The sequence below is a fragment of the Lactuca serriola genome, chromosome 9 (genome assembly GCF_051521515.1).
Source record: "Lactuca serriola cultivar US96UC23 chromosome 9, Lser_US96UC23_V15, whole genome shotgun sequence".
NCBI lineage: Eukaryota > Viridiplantae > Streptophyta > Magnoliopsida > Asterales > Asteraceae > Lactuca > Lactuca serriola.
In genome coordinates this window covers 31,682,789-31,705,133 of record NC_136416.1, presented here as the reverse complement: position 1 = coordinate 31,705,133, position 22,345 = coordinate 31,682,789, and the positions used below count along the sequence as shown (strand labels likewise).

Here is a 22,345-nt window from a genome sequence, read left to right as displayed (position 1 = left end):
TAGATGGCCATACTTTCAAGATAGATCTCATGCCAGTCCCAATTAAATGTTTCGACGTTATCATCGGCATGGATTGGTTGAGTCTTCTTCGCGCCGACATCATGTGCTTTGAAAAAGCAGTCCGTCTTAACCTTCCTAACAACGAAACCTTAGTTATCTATGGCGACAAACCTAGTACGAGCCTTCGCATCATTTTGTGCATTCAAGCCCAGAAGTGCTTGCGGAAGGAATATCATGCATTCCTCGCACATGTCGTCGATACCAGTCAAGAACTGAAAGACATTCAGAACATCCCAGAAGTACGCGACTTTCCCGACATCTTCCCAGAAGAACTTCCCGGTTTACCACCGCAACGCCAAGTCGAGTTCAAAATTGACTTAGTGCCAGGAGCTACCCCGGTAGCCAAATCTCCTTATCGTCTAGCACCGGCCGAGATGCAGGAACTTTCCAGTCAACTTAACGAACTTCTCAAGAAGGGATTCATTCGACCAAGCTTCTCACCATGGGGAGCACCGGTCTTTTTCGTCAAGAAGAAAGATGGATCGTTTCGCATGTGCATCGACTATAGAGAACTCAACAAACTTAACATTAAAAATCGTTATCCTTTGCCCCGCATTGACGATTTATTTGATCAACTTCAAGGAGCCAACTACTTCTCGAAGATAGATCTGCGATCCGGATATCACCAACTACGAGTGTTAGAGGAGGATGTTCCCAAGACAGCCTTCTGAACTCGTTATGGGCACTACGAATTTGTAGTGATGTTGTTCGGATTAACTAACGCGCCCGCGGTATTCATGGATCTGATGAATAGGGTGTGTCGTCCTTACTTGGATCAGTTCATCATCGTCTTCATTGATGACATACTCATCTACTCTCGAAGTAAGGAGGAGCACAGTCAACATCTCCGTAGAATCTTAGAAATATTGCGAGCGGAGAAGCTTTATGCGAAGTTCTCCAAATGTGAATTTTGGATTCGATGAGTCGAGTTTTTGGGCCATGTTGTTAACGAAGAGGGAATACACGTAGACCCCTCCAAAATCAAGGCCATTGAGAACTGGTGAGCACCGAAGACACCTACAGAAATTCGTCAATTTCTAGGTCTCGCTGGCTACTATCGCAGGTTCATTCAGAACTTCTCCAGCATAGCGAAACCTCTGACAAACCTGACCCAGAAAGGCGTGACCTTTGACTGGGAAGAGAAGCAGGAAAGAGCGTTCCAAACGCTCAAATGGGCCTTGTGCACCACCCCGATACTATCCCTCCCCGAAGGGATAGAAGACTTTATTGTCTATTGCGATGCATCCAATCAAGGACTCGGATGTGTTCTGATGCAGCGAGGTAAGGTCATAGCCTATGCCTCGAGACAGCTGAAGACACATGAGGTTAACTATACCACTCACGATCTTGAGCTTGGAGCAGTTGTGTTTGCTCTGAAGATCTGGCGACATTACCTATATGGTACGAAAAGCACGATCTTTACAGACCATAAGAGTCTTCAACACGTTTTCGACCAGAAAGAGCTTAACATGAGACAACGACGGTGGGAGTGATTACGAGTGCGAAATTCGTTATCATCCGGGTAAAGCCAATGTAGTAGCCGACGCCCTAAGTCGGAAAGAATATACTGGTCGTAGAGTCAAATCATCGACTCTAACTATCCTTTCACACTTGTCCACGCAAATAAAGGAGGCTCAGCTCGATGCTTTGAAACCTGAAAACGTGGCTGGTGAATCCCTTAGAAGGATGAATAAGAACTTAGAAGTCAAGGGTGGCTGAGCCTTGTACCTCATGGATCGGATCTGGACACCGAAACACGGTGGCTTTAGAGACTTGGTCATGATGGAAGCTCACAACGCTCGTTATTCCGTCCACCCGGGTTCAGATAAGATGTATCTGGATCTTAAAAAGTTATACTGGTGGCCTAACATGAAAGTAGATATTGCTACCTTCATAAGTAAGTGTCTTACTTGCGCGAAGGTGAAGGTCGAATACCAGAAACCCTCCGGTCTTCTACAGCAACCGGAGATACCACAATGGAAGTGGGAGCGGATCACTATGGACTTCATAACCAAGTTTCCCAAGACGACGGGTGGACTTGATTCCATATGGGTCATCGTCGATAGACTGACCAAGTCTGCACACTTCCTGCCGATCAAAGAAACAGACAAGATGGAGAAACTTACCAGAACTTTCATTAGGGAGATTGTAAGGCTGCACGGTGTTCCTTTATCTATCATCTTGGACCGAGATTGTAGATTCACTTCGAGGTTCTGGTAGTCATTACAAAGTTCCCTAGGAACTAGGCTGGACATGAGTACAGCCTACCACCCACAAACCGACGGGCAAAGTGAGAGAACTATCCAAACCTTAGAAGATATGTTGCGTACCTGTGTGATTGACTTTGGAAAAGCTTGGGATACCCATTTACCCCTCGTATAATTTTCCTACAACAACAATTATCACACGAGCATAAAGGCAGCTCCATTCGAGGCCCTCTATGGCCAAAAGTGCAGATCCCCTCTGTGTTGGGCTGAAGTGGGTGATACCCAGTTAGCTAAGGGACGAGTTCCCGAGAGCACTCTCACGGGTCCGGAGATCATTCGGGAAACGACAGAGAAGATCGTTCAAACTCGTGAACGATTGAAAGCCTCTAGAGACCGACAGATAAGCTACGCTGACAAGCGAAGGAAACCGTTGGAATTCCAGGTGGGCGACCGAGTCCTACTGAAGGTCTCACCCTGGAAGGGCTTGATACGCTTTGGAAAGCGTGGGAAGGTCAATCCAAGATACATAGGGCCTTTCGAGATTCTCGCGAGAATCGGCCCTGTAGCTTACAAACTCAATTTACCGCACGAACTCAGTAACGTACATCCTACCTTCCACGTCTCGAACTTGAAAAAGTGTCTGTCCGACGAGACTCTTGTTATTCCGCTCGACGAGATCGAGATCAACGAGAGCCTAAACTTCGTGGAGGAACCAGTAGAGATCATGGACTGAGAGGTCAGGCAAACAAAGTAGAGTCGTATCCCGATAGTGAAGGTGTGCTGGAACGCAAAGCGTGGACCTGAATTCACTTGGGAACGAGAGGATCAGATGAAACTGAAATACCCTCACCTTTTCGCTTAGTTATTTGTAACTTCTTAATTGCTTAAATTCTAATTTCGGGACAAAATTCCTTCTAACGAGGGAATGATGTGACAACCCGAAATTTCCATTTTGTACAAACTATATCACTTCAATAGAAGTTATAGTAGTCACAGTTCATTTTCAGACTTTTCGTGAAGTTTGAGTAATTCAGGGTTTACACTTCAGGAAATATCAGGAGAGTGGGTGCACTAGGGTTTTGTGCAACATTGTTATTCCAACACTCTATTATATTAGAGATCATTTCAGGAATAAAAATATTTTCTGCCAAAAATATCTCAGGACTATAAATAGAATTCTGAACCAAATTCACTCATTATTCGCATCTCCAACTAGAGAAAAGCTATTTTCTCTCTCACGGATCTTCGGGTTTTTATCCCAAATTATGAGTACCTCTTTCTAGTAGTGTTAGAAATCTTAATATGTGTTTATAACATGATTTAGAAGGCTAAATCACTAGATTTAGGAGTTTACTCCCCAAGGTGTTCTTGAGCAGTAAACTCCCGAAACAAAGCCTAGACCTTCCCTTGTGATATGCTACTACCTTGGACACAGATAGAAGTGTATTAGGGACAAGAAAACAACCAAGAAACTCAAACACATGGGAGTTCACGGCCCAAGATGATCTTGGACCGTGAAGTCCAATAAATTGGATCAAAGGGTGCTTTCAAGGCACCTAAATCTCTAGACATTTACATAGAATTGTTCCCACTTAATTGAAGGACTAAAACACATCAAAATCACCCCTTTAATTGATTTCACAGCCCTAATAAGGTTCTTGGGCCGTGAACATCAAACAAAGGCACCAAAGTGTGCCTAAGGCTTTCATATGCTTGGAATAAAAGTCTAGAACCTATACCACTTGTGCAAGAGACTTGAAAGCATCAAAAACACCCATCCTTAAGAGTTTACGGCCACAAACTCTAAGGGAAATGGCCTTAGGGCCGTAAACTCCTCAAAGGAGTGTTTCTAGGCCTTAAACCCTTCCAAGGACTTAACCACCAAGTTGGAATAATTCTAGGGATTATTTAACACCTTAAAACAACCAAAGACATTGAGTCTTGGAGTTTACGGCCGTAAACTCAAGAGTTTACAACCATAAACTCCATGTGTGATGGTATATGGAGAGTAAACTCATATATGGGGTCCATTGGAACCCTAAACCCAAGTACCTTGTCCCACAATAGCTTAGATGCAATCCTTAGGGCATAAAACACTTATATAAAGTGTTTATTATGTTCTAGGATGTCTTAACTTTATCAATTAGTAATTTAAGACTAATTGAGTGCATATATGTGTGACTATATGTTCATTAGGATCATAGTGTGTGTACAAGTCCTCACTTGACACCTAGCAATCCTACACCGTCCAGTTCATCCGAACCATCATCTACAGGTGAGTTCATACCCCTAATCAATGTTTAAATGATTTTAAATGCTTTAATGGGGGGGGGGAATACAAGTAGAAAACATCATGTTATTAAATCATCTATATGTATTTTATAACTGTGCTTTCATTCAACAGATTTCACATACTACAAAATGTGATGCATGAAATGGTTTTCTAACTTTAAAATACTTTGTTATCAAATGTATTACTTTTGAAATGTTTATCAAAATGACATCAAGTCACTTTTATATTTGTTCAAAACCCTTAGATGTCTTACAAAACCATTTTAGATTCTTGAACTAAACTATGCATATACACTTATATTCTTATATATGTATTGATGTTATAGTTTACAGCTGTCATTTAGTTTCTCACACCCTTGAGTAGTAAGAGTGTATAAACCTACTTGAACAACCAATTACCTTTCATTAAATTATCATAGGGATAATTTGGAGATATCAAACATTATTCCTATTACAAGGAATCACACAAGAGTCAGTTCATTCATGCGTCTACACCAGTACATTACCTGATACATGAGTACATATACATATGCTTACCTGATACATGAATATGTTTACATATATTTACCTGATACATGAACACACTTACATGAATACCATACATGAACACTGTTACATAGGTGCATTATCTTGTATTCACTTACCTGGATACTTGTACTTAGAACTATGAGGAAGATTTATCCGTACCTTCTGTGTAAATTTTCCTGCCTATCCCTGTTCGATGGGATGTCTAGACGGGACTAACCATTCCGGAACCCAACTGTTAGCAATATTGGGTGATGAACATCTACGGATGTCTAAAGTTATCTCTTATAATAGATAGATTGATATCGGAACTAACCATTCCTCCATCCTGCTGTTGCAACAGAGGATGAGATGAAAATCTTCGGATGATCATTAGGTTACCACTTGTATTAGGAGTCGGCTACGGGACTAACCCTTCCTCCAACCTGCTGCTGCTACAGAGGACAATTAGACCATCTTCGGAGGTTCATTAGGTTATTCATATCGCTTTATTGCGATGGCGTGTTAGTCCTGGTTTCCAGGGATAACACTTACATGGTTATATTTTTCCTATTTACTTTATTTTGTGATATATTCACATAAACGATGAGTTAGACTAATTACTGTTTGTAGTAGTCAAAACAAAGGAAAAACTATCATTTTACTAACAAAACATTCGGGTCTTGGTAGAAGACTACATTGTCATAACAAAACATTCGGGTCTTGGTAGAAGACTACATCTCAAAATAATAGAAAATAAGGGATTTTCTAGGGCTTTTCATACTTACATCAACATTTTCATTTAAAGGTTTTCATGACTTTTAAAACAGCTTTTAGTAAGCAAGGCAATGACACTTAAATACTTATGAATTCACCAGCTTTAAAGCTGATACTCTCTTTCAAAATAACTTGTATTCTCAGGTCATCAGTAGACAGGTACGGTGGCCAGGTTTTGAGAAGACGGAGCAGACAAGTCTCGTCTTTTATTTTGATTGTATATTTTTGGTGTCTTATTACAATGAAAGAACACACATGTATTAAAACTTTACTTATAATGCAATGGATGATGTTGTTGCTTGTTTACTATTATACATTGTTGTGATACTGTACATGACGTCCTCCACCCCTGAACATTTCCACTGTTCGTGGTTTTGGGGTGTGACAATCTAAACCATAATGTTTGGTCAACCTGTTGTCTGCAAGTTGTGGGTGTTGTTAAGAAGATAGACATTGTCTCGTATTAATTTATAGCAAGAATAAAGTAAGTTTTCCCTGTAACTTCCTTTACTATTAGTTGAATGTTAGATTAAGAAAAATAGTTTTTACAATTACGGCCCTATATTTCATTTACTTTATCCAATCATTGTAATGACAATGTAGTGTCTCAGTGGGGTCAAAGCCTCTTAATCTTATTGGCCTATGAAAGAAAATTATAGAAAAATAATCAAAATCTCGTATTTAGTTTTTTTTTATGCTCAAGCCACAATTGATGTGGATGTGATTTGTGTTCTTGTGTAGCTATGGATATGGAAGTGTGTGTGTAGAAAATAATAGCTATATACATAGATACATATAAACAGGGTTAAACACAAGAAATAAGAGAATTTATTTCCATCCAAATCCAAGTCAGATATTGGACTGTAAAACACACACAAATCGATTTAGGGTTCTTACCTGGTACTACCAGAGAGAGGAGCGTTGTCGTTGGTTCAACTAACACCGACTCTAAAACCTTCTGCAAGCAAAAAAAAGTTGAACCAAATCATCAAAAGAAGAAGATACTGAAAATGAGAAAGAGAAAGATAGATAGATAGATAGATAGATAGAGAGAGAGAGAGAGAGAAAGAGAGGCGTGTCTTTTGAAGCGTTCTTTCACCCAAAATAAAGCTTGCCACCTACTTATATATAATCTAGTTACCGACATAACCAAAGTAACCTATAGACTTCGCAGGAGTATGTTTGATCGCGGTGAGGCAAGGGTTTCCTGAGATTTTGAGTAAAAAATATAAAAAAAAATAAGTTGGGAAAGTAGAATATAGTCAACACAACAACATGTACAATAAATTAGATATTTGGTTCATGTATACACTAAAGATACTCGATGAACAAACATGAAAGTACTTGAGGAGAGGAGTTGAACTCGGTCTCCTTCTAAACTATATGTAACCGCAGAGAAGGTGGATAAGCATAAGTACTATGAGGAAGGAAGAAGTTGACAAGCCCTAACGCATACAAAAAATTAAATCAAAACATGAAATAGGAAAACATATCATGGAATGTTGGTTATCGATTGTGATGTTGGTGAGAGAGCTGAAGGGGGGGGGGGAGAAGTAACACGTGGTCGTCGATTGAAGGGTGTACAACAACCCAGTTCGTCGTGAGAGAGAAAGTACAAAGGAAAGAGGAGGAGAAGATGGTGTGTGGTGGTGTTGGTCACCGGTTATGGAGAAAGAGGAGAGTTGTGGCAGAGGTAAAGAAGTAGATGGTAAATGCAGAAGGGTGGAGGTGTTATATAAATGGTCAAGAAGATTAACTGAGGTATAGCAATATAAAGCCGAAGAAAATGACGAAATAGTGGGGAGGTTGTTGGACCGGATATGAAATGAGATTGGGTCAACGCCATACATATGTTCACTAGATAAAAATAATTGCATAAAATTGTTGTATATGATGTATAAGGGTTTGTACATCTTAAAATTTAGCAAAAAATGTTAAATGCTTATTAAGGTATATATAATAAATTAATTTGAAGAAAACTCATATTTATTTATTAAAACACTTATTTTTGTGACTTCTTCAATAAATCTCATAACTAAAATCATGAGTATATATCATTTTTAGCATTTGTTTTTATAACTATTGTTTTTAGCTTTTATAATGTTTTTTGCAACTATTTAACCATGTTGACATTTAAGTTATGTGTTGTAGAATAACTTTAACCTAATTTGGTCGCTTATAAAAAAGTAGAAACTCTCTCCATTGTTATTCTTTACACCAAAGGCGCTTCCTTTTTATACTCAAGACATGAGCATTCAACAATAAAGGTAGCATGTGGCCTAGAAACACGTTTCATACGACAAATATATAAAGTTCTCTTAAATTATATATGATAACTATAATAAAAAAGATACCATCTATATCCTATATAATTTAAGGGGACTTTGTTGATTTGTGTTAGGTCTAAATAAGATGTTATTTCAAATGTATGTTATTAAAGTTTTGTTTATTCTGAAATGGGCCTGGCCATTATCAGAATTAGTATCATTGTTTTAGTGTATAAATAGTGTGCATGTAACTTTTAGGGTTACACCTTTTAAAGCTCTTACAGAAAAGTTCTATCTTCAAGAACTGTTCTAGAGTTGTGATTAATACAATCATTCGTCACACTTTTGATCATTATTGTTTCTCATCTTTAATTCATAGTGCAAATATAGAATCTATCGACCTTTATTGTTCTTACAATTAGTATCAGAGCACAAGATAGTGTAATTAATTCGCCATTCTTTTGTTGAGTAAATGGTTTTGCATTAGGGTTTTACGATTTTTCTCATATCTATTCTTGTTTTCACAATCGCCTTAATATTTTATTGATTCTAGTTCTAGATCTCTAATTTACCCGCGAACTCAATTATAATTTTACACATCTGATTATATATATTCTTTCTTTTAAAATCATGTTATTATGGCTAACGATGATTTTCATTCTATTTCATTCAACCTCCCAAGTAGCATCGGTTCAACAACAAGGATTCCTATTCTTTTTCCAGAAGATTATGAGGTCTAGTAGCTTCACTTTGAAGATTATGTATTGGGAATCGAAGGACATGGCACTACAATATGGAATGCAATAACAGAAGAAACATATAAGTATTTAGGTACGAAGAACGAAGTCAAAACCCAGAAGGATTATGATGCAATCATTGCAAACAATCTTGAAAATGATGAGAATATCAAGTTATGTGCAATCTAAAAGCAATGAGAATTATTCAATTGGCTCTTTCTCCTGGCACATTCTGTCTTGTTGGTGCATGTGATATAGCAAAAGGAATTTGGGATAGATTAAAGGAATTGTATTCGGGTGATGACGACTTGCAACATTCAATGCAGACTACACTTCTGTCGGAATTTGGTTCTTTTTTGCAAAAACTTGATGAGAAGTTGGAAAAGATAGTCAATCGCTTCAATCACCTGTTAAGCAGAATGCTTAAATACAATCTTGAGCAACGAGTTATTGAATAGAAGGTCACGTTCATGAATGGTCTCAGATCCGAATGGAAGGCTATAGTTGTTGGGTTTTAAGCATTCTAACACTCTTAATGTGTACATGCAACCCTAGAAACCTTGGATTTATGTTTTACTATGATACATGCAAAATTAATTTTCCAAGGTTCATAACTTATCTAGCATACATGGGGAACTTTTAAACATAAAAGATAGTAAGAAATACATACCTTTAGTTTCTTGGATTCCTTGAGAACCTTGTGAGCCTAACACCTCAAGTGTGATGCCTCAAATGTCTCATACAACACCAAATACACTTGGAATAACCTTAAGAGAAATATAAAACTTCTAAAATCGGCTATGCCCTCTTGTTCTCACACTAGTGCCGATTTTGGTTGATCACATATTCCTTTTATAGTGTGTCATAAGTAGGGTTACACCATGTAAACCCTAACTTGACGTAGCTCTTCATTTCCATGATCCATGGGTTCAAAAACACCATGGAGCATCCTATGGGTTTTAGCCCAACTTGATAATCCATGGAGCATTAGCCCAGTATACAAGTATGGGTGATTTACACAATCAACCCATATATTTAATTAGTCTTCTTTTGATCACTTGATGAATTCCAAATTAATTCTTGATCAATACTAATTAAATACTATTATTAATATATTAGAATTTATAATATATTAATAAACCTTAAGTGTTATTTCTCTCATTTTAGTCTATCCAAATGCATGATGCCATGCAACCCAAATGGACCACGCTAATCGTGTCATCTATATTCCAGAAATAGTTATGAACTTAGACACCTAATCCAACAGTCTCCCACTTGGATAAGTCTAATAACTATATCTTCAAGAATAACTTCAGGAACCAATCAACAATCGTAGCTCTTTCAAGGTCTCGCGGAACTGAGATGATGATGATACGCCATTTAAGATAAGTGATCATATAATCCTCTGTTCAAGATATCAGCCAGACAAATACATGGAACAATGTCCTACTTATTGTCCAGCAGTTTGTTTATCGATTCCTGATTTGTTTGACATAGAACTTATTTGAACACATCAACTTAGTTCTGACCGGGCCCAGTACATGGGTCAACACAAAATCATCGAGGGGCCCAGATATCACTTCTAATCCAAGAAGGAACAGATAAACTTCGACTCATATGCTTGTTCTACTACTTGTTGAATCATACACAAAGGCACGTTTTATAATATCGAGTTACCAATGCTTTTACGTACAATCAATGTATAACCAACTCATAGGCAACAAGTCATATCTCTAGGTTTGAATACTTATATGATATTACCGTCTCACGATCACTCGAGATAAATTCCATGAAGTGACACTAGTTAGCGTACGTTGAATCCAATACTCAGAACTTATGAGCACTCATGAATGTTGCATCAATCCTTGCTATGTCCCATACCTTGGACATCTACAATCCAGCTTCATGATAGTCTTGATTCATATCTACTTCCAACATATGACCGACTGTGGATGGTTTGAATAACTTAGTCATTCGGGAAGAGCGACTTAGTTATTCTGGAAGTCAAAACATGCAAAGTGAAACACAAGAATAATCGAATTCAATATGGTCTCAGAACTTATGAATATAAATAAAACATCTTTTATTTATCACCATATTAATTACCCATCATTCATTGCATACTGTTTCAAACTATCAACTTTATACTTGAATTAAAAAACAATAGTTGTCCCATGCTCCAAGCATGTACACTATGTTTTTCTAAACACTAGTTATACCATACACCCAGTATGCACACTATGTTTTTCCAAACATTAGTTATGACATACACCAAGTATGCACACTAAGTTTGTCTATGATCTTTACTCTGTGAAATGGATCGATTGAACATAATTCCAGTGATACTCATTTCACAATCCCAAATCCTTACAGCAAATGCAAGAATTCCAAATTCCTGCCATTTACCTAAATCTGTTAGATTCTAAACTTATATGCATTGGTCCTCTTGTAATGATTATGCACAAAGTCACAAAGACTTGTTAACAGACATAACAAAGTATTCCAATGGAGATCATCTCCATGGAACCGAAGTCTTATATTCAAAGGTCATTGTCGTTGAACATTTTTCTTGCATTAAGTTTCCTAATCTTACACAGATTTAATGAATAACTTCCACTTATGGGAACATTTCCATATTCCCTTTTTTACTATTGCTCCTAAACAAGAGTTGCTTCTTTTCAGAATATGTTAATATGATCATTCCAAAATTAACACTATACTTCCAACTGTCCCTGAGCAACCAATCTTTGGTAAACCTTAGATTGTCCTAAACAATTGCTTGATCAAATTAGTCATATCTAGTTCTAGTACTTTTTCCCTCTTAATGCTCTGGGCATTTGGAAGAATTTAGAATAGATGAATATTATAGAACATGCAATCTATCCTATATCTGAAGCATATGGGAGACGATTCATAAAGACATGATACTAGACCAGTCTTTTGCTATAATATTTCTATTTCTATTTGCTAAGTTCTCATAATTCAGATTATGAAAAAGGATGTCGTAATCATGATCGAATTTTAGAACGCAAATAATGGACCCCTATATAGAATTTCATTATGTTGAGCCATTCCAACATAAAATTCATTATATATATATATATATATATATATATATATATATATATATATATATATCCTTGACTAAATATGATTAAAACCTCAATCTAAGCTTTTAGAATTGAAGTGAAGTATAATTTCCTCTCCCTTAATTATAGCAAAAAAGCTTTTTCCCAATTGAAACCTTTTGTTTTCTATAGTTAACATTGATAACTTGCAACACTTATTATAATTATCATGCTCCCACATGCATGATGATTATTAGCATGAAGCTTATGCTCCCACTAGCTTTGACATGTACTCAGAAATCTGCTGGACTTCTAGAAATCAATACTTTATTGACCTTCTTACCAAAGTTCATATTTCTAATACGAGATGCTTTGATAAAACTTTATCAAAATCATACACTTTTCCTTAGATAGCACACATGTGTGTCTAAACAATTTCAGAAATATGAAAAGGGATGCCATCATCATAGTCTCAATTGTTTAGACCTTTGCCATTTCTCACACATCCATGTTAGTGTGTCGGTTAACCATACACGCTCCACTAACGACTTTGAGAATGCAAGTATCACAATTGCTATCTAGTTAAAATCTACTTAGTGAAAGCGTTTCCTCACCATTATTTTCATGAATCAGAGAAAAACCTTATGACACTTTGATTTTCTGGTGTATGTGTTCCTATCCATGTGAATTTGTCAAAACCATAATCACAAGACAAGGTTAGTGACAAATCCAAACTCTTATGGATTGAACTTGTGCAATCTTAACTTCTTGCCACCTGGCAACTCAAGGGCCTATCATTGCTTCCAAGTTGTTATGCAACCAATTGAGAACTCTCAAAACTCATATTCAAAGCCAACTTTAACTGGAATGGGCACATAAATAGGAATATGTCAACACGATAGGTTATAAACCTCAAGTCGTGTGCTAGTGATAAACTATATGTTTTTTTCTTGATTATATCTAGAAGCTTTTTCAAGATCTTTAAGACTCCCACTGTCCTCTTGACATATAAGACTCACTTGCCAAGTATTCAGGAGATAGTGTGGATTCTTTATCAAGCCAAACACCTCACACAATTGGCCTTAAGTTGGTCTCTGTTTTATCCGAAGCATCACAACTTAACAATTTCAAATGTACAAGAGTAGGAAATACTTTACTCTTGACATTTGACTAGTGTTATAAACCTTTCTTTAAGATATGTCACTCAAGTTACAATCTTGGAGTATGACTTTAAGAATTCTTTTCGAACGAAGTATGACTCACCTTCTTGATTTAACCATTTCAACAATTCAAGATTCCTCTTCTTAGCCATAAGAATGCACTAAGATGTTCTTAGAAAAAACAATTGTGATATGGTTTCTTAATCATTAAGATGATCACTAAATTACTCTCCCATCTTTTCAGATTTGAGAAACTTTTATCCTTCTGTCTAATTTGATTCTTCTCATTGGTCCTACAAAACATTGAAAATTTTCCAATGTTTCAGAATTATACTTAAACTGGTAAGTATAACCATATTTACTAAACTTTAGTAAATCATGACAAATAATCTTATCGATCTTTTGTGGTGGACTTGACCAGTGCACAATAATGTATACTCGATCCCTTAGTCCTTCACTTGACTCACATATAAATGTGAACAAGGAATTAGTCTTAATTTTCCAAAGCTAAAAGTTCTCATTCATCATACTATACAACTTGCATGATTCCAAGTTTCGGTCCAATTGAAACCTTAGGTGATGTGAATCTTTCCTTATTTGGTAAATTTAGACGCTACCACAAATGAAAGAATCAAATTCACATTTCCATTATTTCTAGAAACATATAAACATCAATTTTCCATAAAAGCCATTGCAAGGAGATATAAACTAAAATAAAATCAAATTTTTATTTATTTATAAAATGAGGAAAAACTTTTCCTTACAATGCAGCTTTAAATGAAAACTATGCTATTACATATTTCCTAGCAATCTATCATAACTCCTAAGTAGTAGCTCAAGAATCCGATCTACGAACCATGATATCGAAATCCATCTTCGTGATCAGATTCAGCATACTCTTTCTTTAAGTGTCCTTCCCTTTGCTTGATTCCGCCAAACACCAAAATGTAACCGAGTCACATTTTGTATTAAGAATCATCAATAAGGAACTTAAAAGAGTTAGATAGTGGACTTACCTGAAGCAGAATCAAACTTTCTGACTAGACCTTCTCTCAGATCTTTCAGGTATTTAGGGCAACTTTGCAACCAATGCCCCTTCCTTTTTGTCAATAGAACCATATGGACCCCTTCGGAATAGTACACAAGACTATCTCAGACTTAGCATTTCTCTTTACCATCTGGTCAACCGAGTTGACTATGACCGATCCCTTTTCCATTGGGAAGAGAAAGCTTTCTGGATTTCCAATGTCACCAATTTGTCAATGTCCATGGTAGTTTGGGAAGTTGATCTACTAATCAAATTTGCTTTACCAGAGCTCCAAATCATTTCTAATTCAGCACCACTAAGCAAATAGATAAGATAATTAAGGTTCATGTCATAGTCTTTTACATAGCATTCCCAAAGGACACTCACTATGTGACTTAGAAAGTGATTGAACAACCAACTCTCTCAAGACTTTGACACCTAAATCTCCCGGATTGTCAATATGTGACTTCATCACCAAGATGTGATCACACCTAGACCTTACTTGCCAATAGGGCTTGAGTGACCTTGAACTTGTGGGATAGGGAGAATAATTGGAGGAGGTGGAGGAATTGAAGTATGATTTCCATGAACCAGTCATGGGACATCATCTTCATTAGGAAGGCTTGTTCCAAGAGTTTTGGGAAGATCATAATTGTCTGAACCAGACATCTTTTAGGAGATATTCAAGATAGTTGATTTAAAGTTCTTAATATAACACCCAATATGAAATATTAAGGCTAGGACCTAACACAATATTTTATAACTTGGAAGAGGGATGCCGTAATCTAAGCTATAAAATATTTGAAGGTAGGTGAATAATGATTGACCAATTTCCACCATGAAAAACGTAATAAATTATTAGGTTTTAATTGGATTTGAAACTCCTATTTCTTTTGAGATTCATTGAACTTTCAATGCTATGTTTCAATCTCGAGTGTGCCCTTCAAGTTTTGTGACTGGGATGCCGAGGATCACAAAACAAGGTGTGAAGTAACCACACAAATTACTTGGTACCCTTAATGTATTACCTCTCAATTGATGTGTCGGTTAACCCACGCGCTCCATCGATACTATGATAAACATTAAGTTACCCTTTGCCTACCATGTTAAGTCCAACTAGTGTGCCGGTTAACCACATGCACTCCACTAACCGACTTAAGCAAAATGCAAAGTGTAATTTCATGGGTTAGCACCTTATTCACATTTTCCTAAAGTAACTAAGATTGGGAATTTATAAAACATTTAGTTACTTTATATTTATCATGAATACTTTTAATGAAGATTTAAAGTCCTTGTCCTACCCGTTTGGCTAACGACCCTCCACCGATCAAGGAAGCGGTGGGTGAGAGTGGACACCCATTAAGCTGTCATTTTATAGGCAGCAACCTTATACCCCCCTTATAGACCAGCTTCGTGAATGAGGTCTACTAACGGTAAAAACGACTTTTTCTTATACATATATAATTATTATTAAACTTATAATATTAAAAAGTATAAGGGTTGAATTTCAACTTTTAAAATTCTAGGGATTGGAACTAAAGTTTTTAAAGTGACTTTACATGTTCCAAAACTTGAGGGTAAGTTTTTTAACTTTCAAAACTTTTCATCTTTCATAACTTATGAGTTAAATGGTTTAATAAAATGAGAGACTTTTCATTTTATGTAACCTATGTGTTTCTTTAATGGACTTTAAAAGAATGACTTTTGGTAATCCATAACTTGAGGACAAATTATGGATTCCATTAAAACACATAATGATTAAGAATTAAACTAACAAGCAAGTTACAAATAATTCCTATGATATTCTAAACTCATAAGTTCATGAACATGCAAATCAACAATTTCAAGAATCATAAAATTAACCATATAAAACTTGAAATTTTGATAATAGCTATTGAAAATGGATTAGGATAACCATTACACCATCTAAAACAAGTTTTATAAGATCAAAACAGTTTAGGGTAATGTTTTTAGTCCATTTCTAGCAGAAAAAGTCGAAAAACTGCATTTTGGGGCTCCTACTCGTCGATTGCAAGAACCTACTCGATGAGTAGGATGAGTTTACTCATGGACTCGCCGAGTCCCCCTATGGACTCGGCAAGTTCATGCTGCAGAGTGCAGAAAAACTGACTTTTTTTCCACAATTTTGCATCAAGTATCAAACAAACAAGCCTAGGCTCTGATACCATTGTTGGGTTTTGAGCATTCTAACACTCCTAAGGTGTACATGCAACCCTAGAAACCTTGGATCTATGTTTTACTATGATACATGCAAAATTGATTTTCCAAGGTTCATAACCTATCTAGCATACATGGGGAACTTTTAAACATAAAAGATAGTAAGAAATACATACCTTTAGTTGCTTGGATTCCTTGAGAACCTTGTGAGCCTAGCACCTCAAGTGTGATGCCTCAAATGTCTCACACAACACCAAATACACTTGGAATAACCTTGAGAGAAATAGAACACTTCTAAAATCGGCTATGCCCTCTTGTTCTCACACTAGTGCCGATTTTGGTTGATCACATATTCCTTTTATAGTGTGTCATAAGTAGGGTTACACCATGTAAACCCTAACTTAACATGGCTCTTAATTTCCATGATCCATGGGTTCAAAAACACCATGGAGCATCCTATGGGTTTTAGCCCAAATTGATAATCCATGGAGCGTTAGCCCACTATAAAAGTATGGGTGATTTACACAATCAACCCATATATTTAATTAGTCTTCTTTTGATCACTTAATTAATTCCAAATTAATTTTTGATCAATACTAATTAAATAATATTATTAATATATTATAACTTATAATATATTAATAAACCTTAAGTGTTATTTCTCCCATTTTGGTCTATCCAAATGCATGATGCTATGCAACCCAAATGGACCATGCTAATCAGGTCAAGTACATTCCAGAAATAGTTATGAACTTAGACACCTAATCTAACAATAGTTTCTATTGTTAAAGCACACGAAATATTCAAAAGTTGTCCGTTGGCAAAACTCTTTGGTATTCTGATATCTCATGAAGATGTGGTTACTATGGAAGCGAAACTTGTCTCTAATGTTGGATCTTTGGCGTTGGTTGCTAAAGGTAAGAATTCAACCGCTGATGATTCTGAATCTGAATTTTCGGATGAAGAACTCTCAAAAGAAGACAAGGTGTTGATGGTGTCAAATCCAAATAAATTCTTTAAGAAGAATTTATCACATTTTAGAAACAAATACAAGCAAGGAAACTCAAGTTCACAAAAGCCAAGAGAGGAGGGTTTTAACAATTCTTCGAATGACGAAGAAAAGAAAGAGAAGAAGTTATTGGGTGATTCTGGTTATAACTGTAACTATTATCATGGCAATAATCATTTTGCTAAAAAGTGCATGTTGCGAAAGCATAATGGGAAGAAAGAGAATGTTAAAGATGAAGCCTACTATGCTCAGAAGATAGAAGAGCTTCGAAAGAAAAATTCATTGGCTGTGAAACTAGTGCTAATAGTGGAAGAAGAAAGTGATGAAGGTAGAGTCGAAGTGTGGTCAATAGACTCTAAGGACGATGAAGTAAGAAAACCTACCCATGGAGGGTGTTTTGTGGTGAAGTCCGAGAAGGAAAGCTATGCAAGCAAGTGTTTGATGGTTCATAGTTGCAATTCAGAACCAATAGAATATGCAACTGGTGGTGGAAAAACATCAGAGAGTTGTTTTGCTGTAAAGACAATTACGAAGCAGGTGAAGGAATGTGAGAAGGTGGTCAAGAAGGTACACTCAATTCTTAAAGCTCTTAATTTTCCTTCATCACGTTTATGATTCTGAATTGGATGACTTACATTATACAATTTCTGATTTTAGTGATAGCTTAAAAGAACTCATATAAGTAATTCTTATCTAAATGATAAACTTAACAGGGTAACTTTTAAGAATAAAGAGAGAAGAATAAAAATAGAAGCATTGGAAGTAGAGCTTAATAAATCACGAGATGATATTATTATCCTTAAGAGAGACAATAGAGCACTATTGAAACAGAGAAACATTTCTTGTTTGATTGTTAAACATTTATTTTTCAATATTACTCAGCTTCATTTTGATTGTGAAATTGGTAAAGGTTTGCATAAAATGATTTTAACTTTTATTGAAAAGAAGATGAAATTGATGTTGAATGCTATAAATGTGAATAAATTGTCTCTTCAGATGATGTTTCAGATTCTTATCGGGTTGGACCTGAGAAAATAGAAGAATATATTCAGTCTAAAGAACATAAAACATGTTAAAAGAAGATTTAATTGAAAAAGGATAAACAAAAAATCAAATTAAGTGCTATGCAGAAATATGAGTTATTATGCAAAAAATTGAAATAAGGAAATACTCTTGATTCTAAGAGTATTTTCGGAATTCGATGAAAGTTAAATGAGTGAATATATGTAGAGGATGAAATTGATAGTTCTGCTTTTGTACAAAATTGTGATGAACCGATGAAAACTTAATCGATTTTGTTCGAATTACTGAAAATAATGGCTCAAAAGTTTTAAAAGAAGAAGAAACAGTTTTTCCTAAAGTTCAAACTGTTCCGAATCAAGTTTTTTGTTAAGAAACGACTGAACAAAAATGATACTTCTGAATTAACGTACTTGGTAGGTGATGATAATGTGAAAAGGTGTGATGAATTCTTCTAGTCAAAGCCGATAGACAATGCAGATGAAACACAAGGTCTCTCAGAAATGACCTATTGGAAAACAAAAGGGAATTATGTTTTAGAACCATTGAATCGTGTGGACTTTTGTTACAATAACGCAGGTCCAAATGGTACAAAAGATGTCTCTAGTGAAACGTCATCAGAAAAGAATGAAACACTAATTAGAAAGGAAAAACTGAAAGCTAACATTCACAAATCTGCTGAGGAATTAATCACAAAGAAAAGACACTTGAATGCTAGATATAGAAAGAATTTGAGTGATAGACAACATTTTTGGAAGAAAATGAATTCCAATAAAAGTTTTGTCAATACGTCAAGATTTTCTAATCAAAATAAATATTCATCTCAAATTCCAAAAAAAAGTCAAGTTGTTCTTCCAACCAAAGTTGTTCACCAAAATCAAACTTTTTCAAAACCGATTGTTGATGCAACAGATGTTAAGGGTAAAAACAAAGTTGCTTCGAAACCAAAGATTACTCTCCAAGAATACGAAGCAAATTTGAAAAAGAAGGAAAAAGAATTTTCATAAAGAATGGCTCCAAAATTGAAAGAATATATTCAACGAAAAACTAATTTTGTTGAAATTAATCTTTATGACAACAAAGTTCAAGTTTTTAAAATGGAAAGAGGGATGAATAGTAATTTGAAAATATAATACTTTTGGGTTGACAAAACAAAAATTTTCCATGTTCAGAAGAAATCCTCACAACAGCCCAAGTTGGTTTGGGTTCCTAAAATTCTCTAAATTTTGCAGGTTATGCGTGACAAACAGTATGATTCAGAATGGTACATCGACAGCGGCTGTTCGTGTCACATGACATGAAGGAAAGAGGAGTCAAGAGAGTTTTGGACTTTAAAGGATGTGGGAAAAGTGAAGTATGGAAACAATGCCACTTGAGAAATAAAGGGATACAACATGATCACAAATGGAGAATTCTCAATTTGGAAGGTAGCTTATGTTGAGGGCTTGCAACACAATCTAATTAGTGTTTCTCAATTGGTGGTAGGTACATGTCTAAAAGTCTCTTTTGATGAAGAAGGTTCAGAAATCATAGAAAATAAATCTAAAGTTGTTCTTATGAAGTCAAGAAGAAAAGGAGAGATGTATGCTTTGAATCTAAATCTGATCCAAGGATAATGTTCTATCTGCTTACTTACGAAATCCTCTTTGGATGATAGTTGGCTATTGCACAGAAGGCTTTCTCATCTGAATTTCAAGGATGTCAACAAGATTGTGATTAGTGATCTTTTACGCGGACTACCTTTTCTGAAATTCGAAAAAGGAACATTTGTGTGCTGCTTGTAAGCTCGGAAATCAAAGCAGAAAGAGCCATTCATCTATTATCAATACCAAAATCATTGAGCCACTGGAACTATTACACATTAATATGTGTGGTCCCTCTGCCATAAGCATTGGTGGTAAAAAATATATTTTGGTTATTGTTGATGATTTTTCTAGATTCACTTGGGCATTCTTCTTAGACAGAAATCCGACGCAACTCAGAAGCTAATAGATTTCATCAAGCAGGTGAAGCTACAATTACAAAATCCAGTTCGAAAAATTCGTAGTGATAACGGCTCGGAATTCAAAAATAATGCATTTAAATCGGCAAATGGATTTCTCACAATTTCTCTTCACCTTATGCTCCACAGCAGAACGGTGTAGTTGAAAGGCGAAATCACTCTCTTTATGAAGCTGCAAGGACTATGCTATCATTTGTGAATCTTCCTTTGTATTTCTGGGCTGATGTTATTGCCACCGCTTTTTTCACTCAGAACCACTCTTACATCAACAAACATTTTTTGATTACTCCATATGAATTTCTTAACAATCGAAAAACTAACATTAAATTCTTTCATGTGTTTGGTTCTATGTGCTTCTTGCTTATGTTTTTGGGGTATTCCTTGACATCACAAGCTTATCAAGTTGTGAACAAGAATTCAAAGAAGTTTGAGGAAACCTACTACGTTACATTTGATGACAATTACATGAAGAAATATATAAATGAAGATTGTCAGACTAAGGAAAATTTTCCATCAACAAATTCTAAGACTATTCCTCTTATGGATTTCTACGAGGATTTTCTAAATTTGTTTTATAAACCCGACAAGGCAATTTCCTCATAATCATAAGCAAACGACAATTAAGAGGATAAATTGATTAAGATTGTTGAGAAAGCTGCTAAAGATATAGAGATTCCTCCAGAGCAACCAATTCGAAATGAACCTCAGCCTAAATCTTTTGATGCTCCGATCCAGTAGGAGAATCCAATTCCGAATACTGGGTCACATGCAAACATCTAGGGGAGAATAATGAGAATAATGAATCGAGTGCACAATGATTCAGAAAATTTCCTGAATGATGTCTATCAAATGGATGTGATGTGTGCATTTTTGAATCAAGAACTTGAAGAAACAGTCTACGTCGAACAACCTACAGGTTTTGTGAACAAAATTTTTATCTGAATGATGTCTATGATTCAGAAATGTGTATCAAATGACAACATTTCTATTTAAGATGTTTGCATGTGACCCAAATGGATGTGAAGTTTTGGATTTAGACTGTTTAAGAGTTTCATACCATGCCCTCGGAGCAATGTATGGTATTAAACAAGCTCCGAGGGCATGGTATGAAACTCTAACTCGTTTTCTTAAACAGTCTAAATCCAAACAAGGCTCGGTTGATCCTACTTTCTTTTGAAAGAAGGAAGGTAACCATTTAATTATTGTTCAGATTTATGTTGATGACATTATTTTTGGATATACTAATTTAACTTAACTGTTGAATTCCAAAAATTAGTGGAAACAAAATTTGAAATGAGTTCTATGGGTAAAATTAATTTTTTTCCTTGTCTTAAATATAAGAAAAAGTTCAGAAAGTAAATTTGGAATGACGGGTGATTCAAAGGTCAAAGTCCCTATGGCGTTCGGAATGAAACTCACACCTTCTCTTCATAAACCAACAACAAATATTACTTTATATCGTCAGATGATCGGATCCCTATTGTATCTAAGCTCAGTTTGTCCTTACATTATATTTGTTGTTTGTTACTGTGCCAGGTTTCAAGCGAATCCTAAACAACCACACATGTTGGCAGTTAAGAACATAGATCGGTATCTAACACGAACCACTTCTATTGGTCTATGGTATCCTTCGAATTTAGGTTTCTTTCTGCAAGCATACTCTGATATTGACTTAGGAGGCTGTGTTCTTGATCGGAAAAGTACATCAGGAGGATGTCAGTTTCTAGATGGAAAGCTTGTTAGTTGGCAATCTAAGAAGCAGACATGTGTCTCATTGTCTACAGCTGAAGCATAATACATCACAGTAGCATCATGCACGTCCCAAGTGGTGTGGACTCACAATTAGTCAAGAGATTATGGAATCAATATAAAGTCAATTCCCTTGTATTGTGATTCTGAAAGCACAATAAGAATATGCAACAATCCAGTGCAACACTCCAAAACAAAGCATATAACACTGCGATACCACTTCATAAAAGATCATGTTGAGGATGGAAATGTAGAAGTTCATTTTGTTAGATCCTCAGATCAATTAGC

General features: G+C 35.8%; 1 protein-coding gene across 1 annotated transcript; it reads left to right on the top strand.

Annotated features, from left to right (window-relative positions):
- Window positions 1-21,674: 21,674 nt before the first annotated feature.
- LOC145075507 (secreted RxLR effector protein 161-like) lies at window positions 21,675-22,103 on the top strand. The gene is made up of 2 exons (XM_079021731.1): window positions 21,675-21,790; window positions 21,845-22,103. The coding sequence occupies exons 1-2, from the start codon at window positions 21,675-21,677 to the stop codon at window positions 22,101-22,103; spliced, it is 375 nt and encodes a 124-aa protein (XP_078877857.1).
- Window positions 22,104-22,345: the final 242 nt, after the last annotated feature.

What these genes read in the sequence shown, in the direction of transcription:
- LOC145075507 (XM_079021731.1), top strand. Translation starts at nt 21,675, where the DNA reads ATGACGGGTGATTCAAAGGTCAAAGTCCCTATGGCGTTCGGAATGAAA. An exon ending in CAGATGATCGGATCCCTATT is followed by an intron (nt 21,791 to 21,844) that starts GTATCTAAGCTC and finishes TTACTGTGCCAG; the next exon opens with GTTTCAAGCGAATCCTAAAC.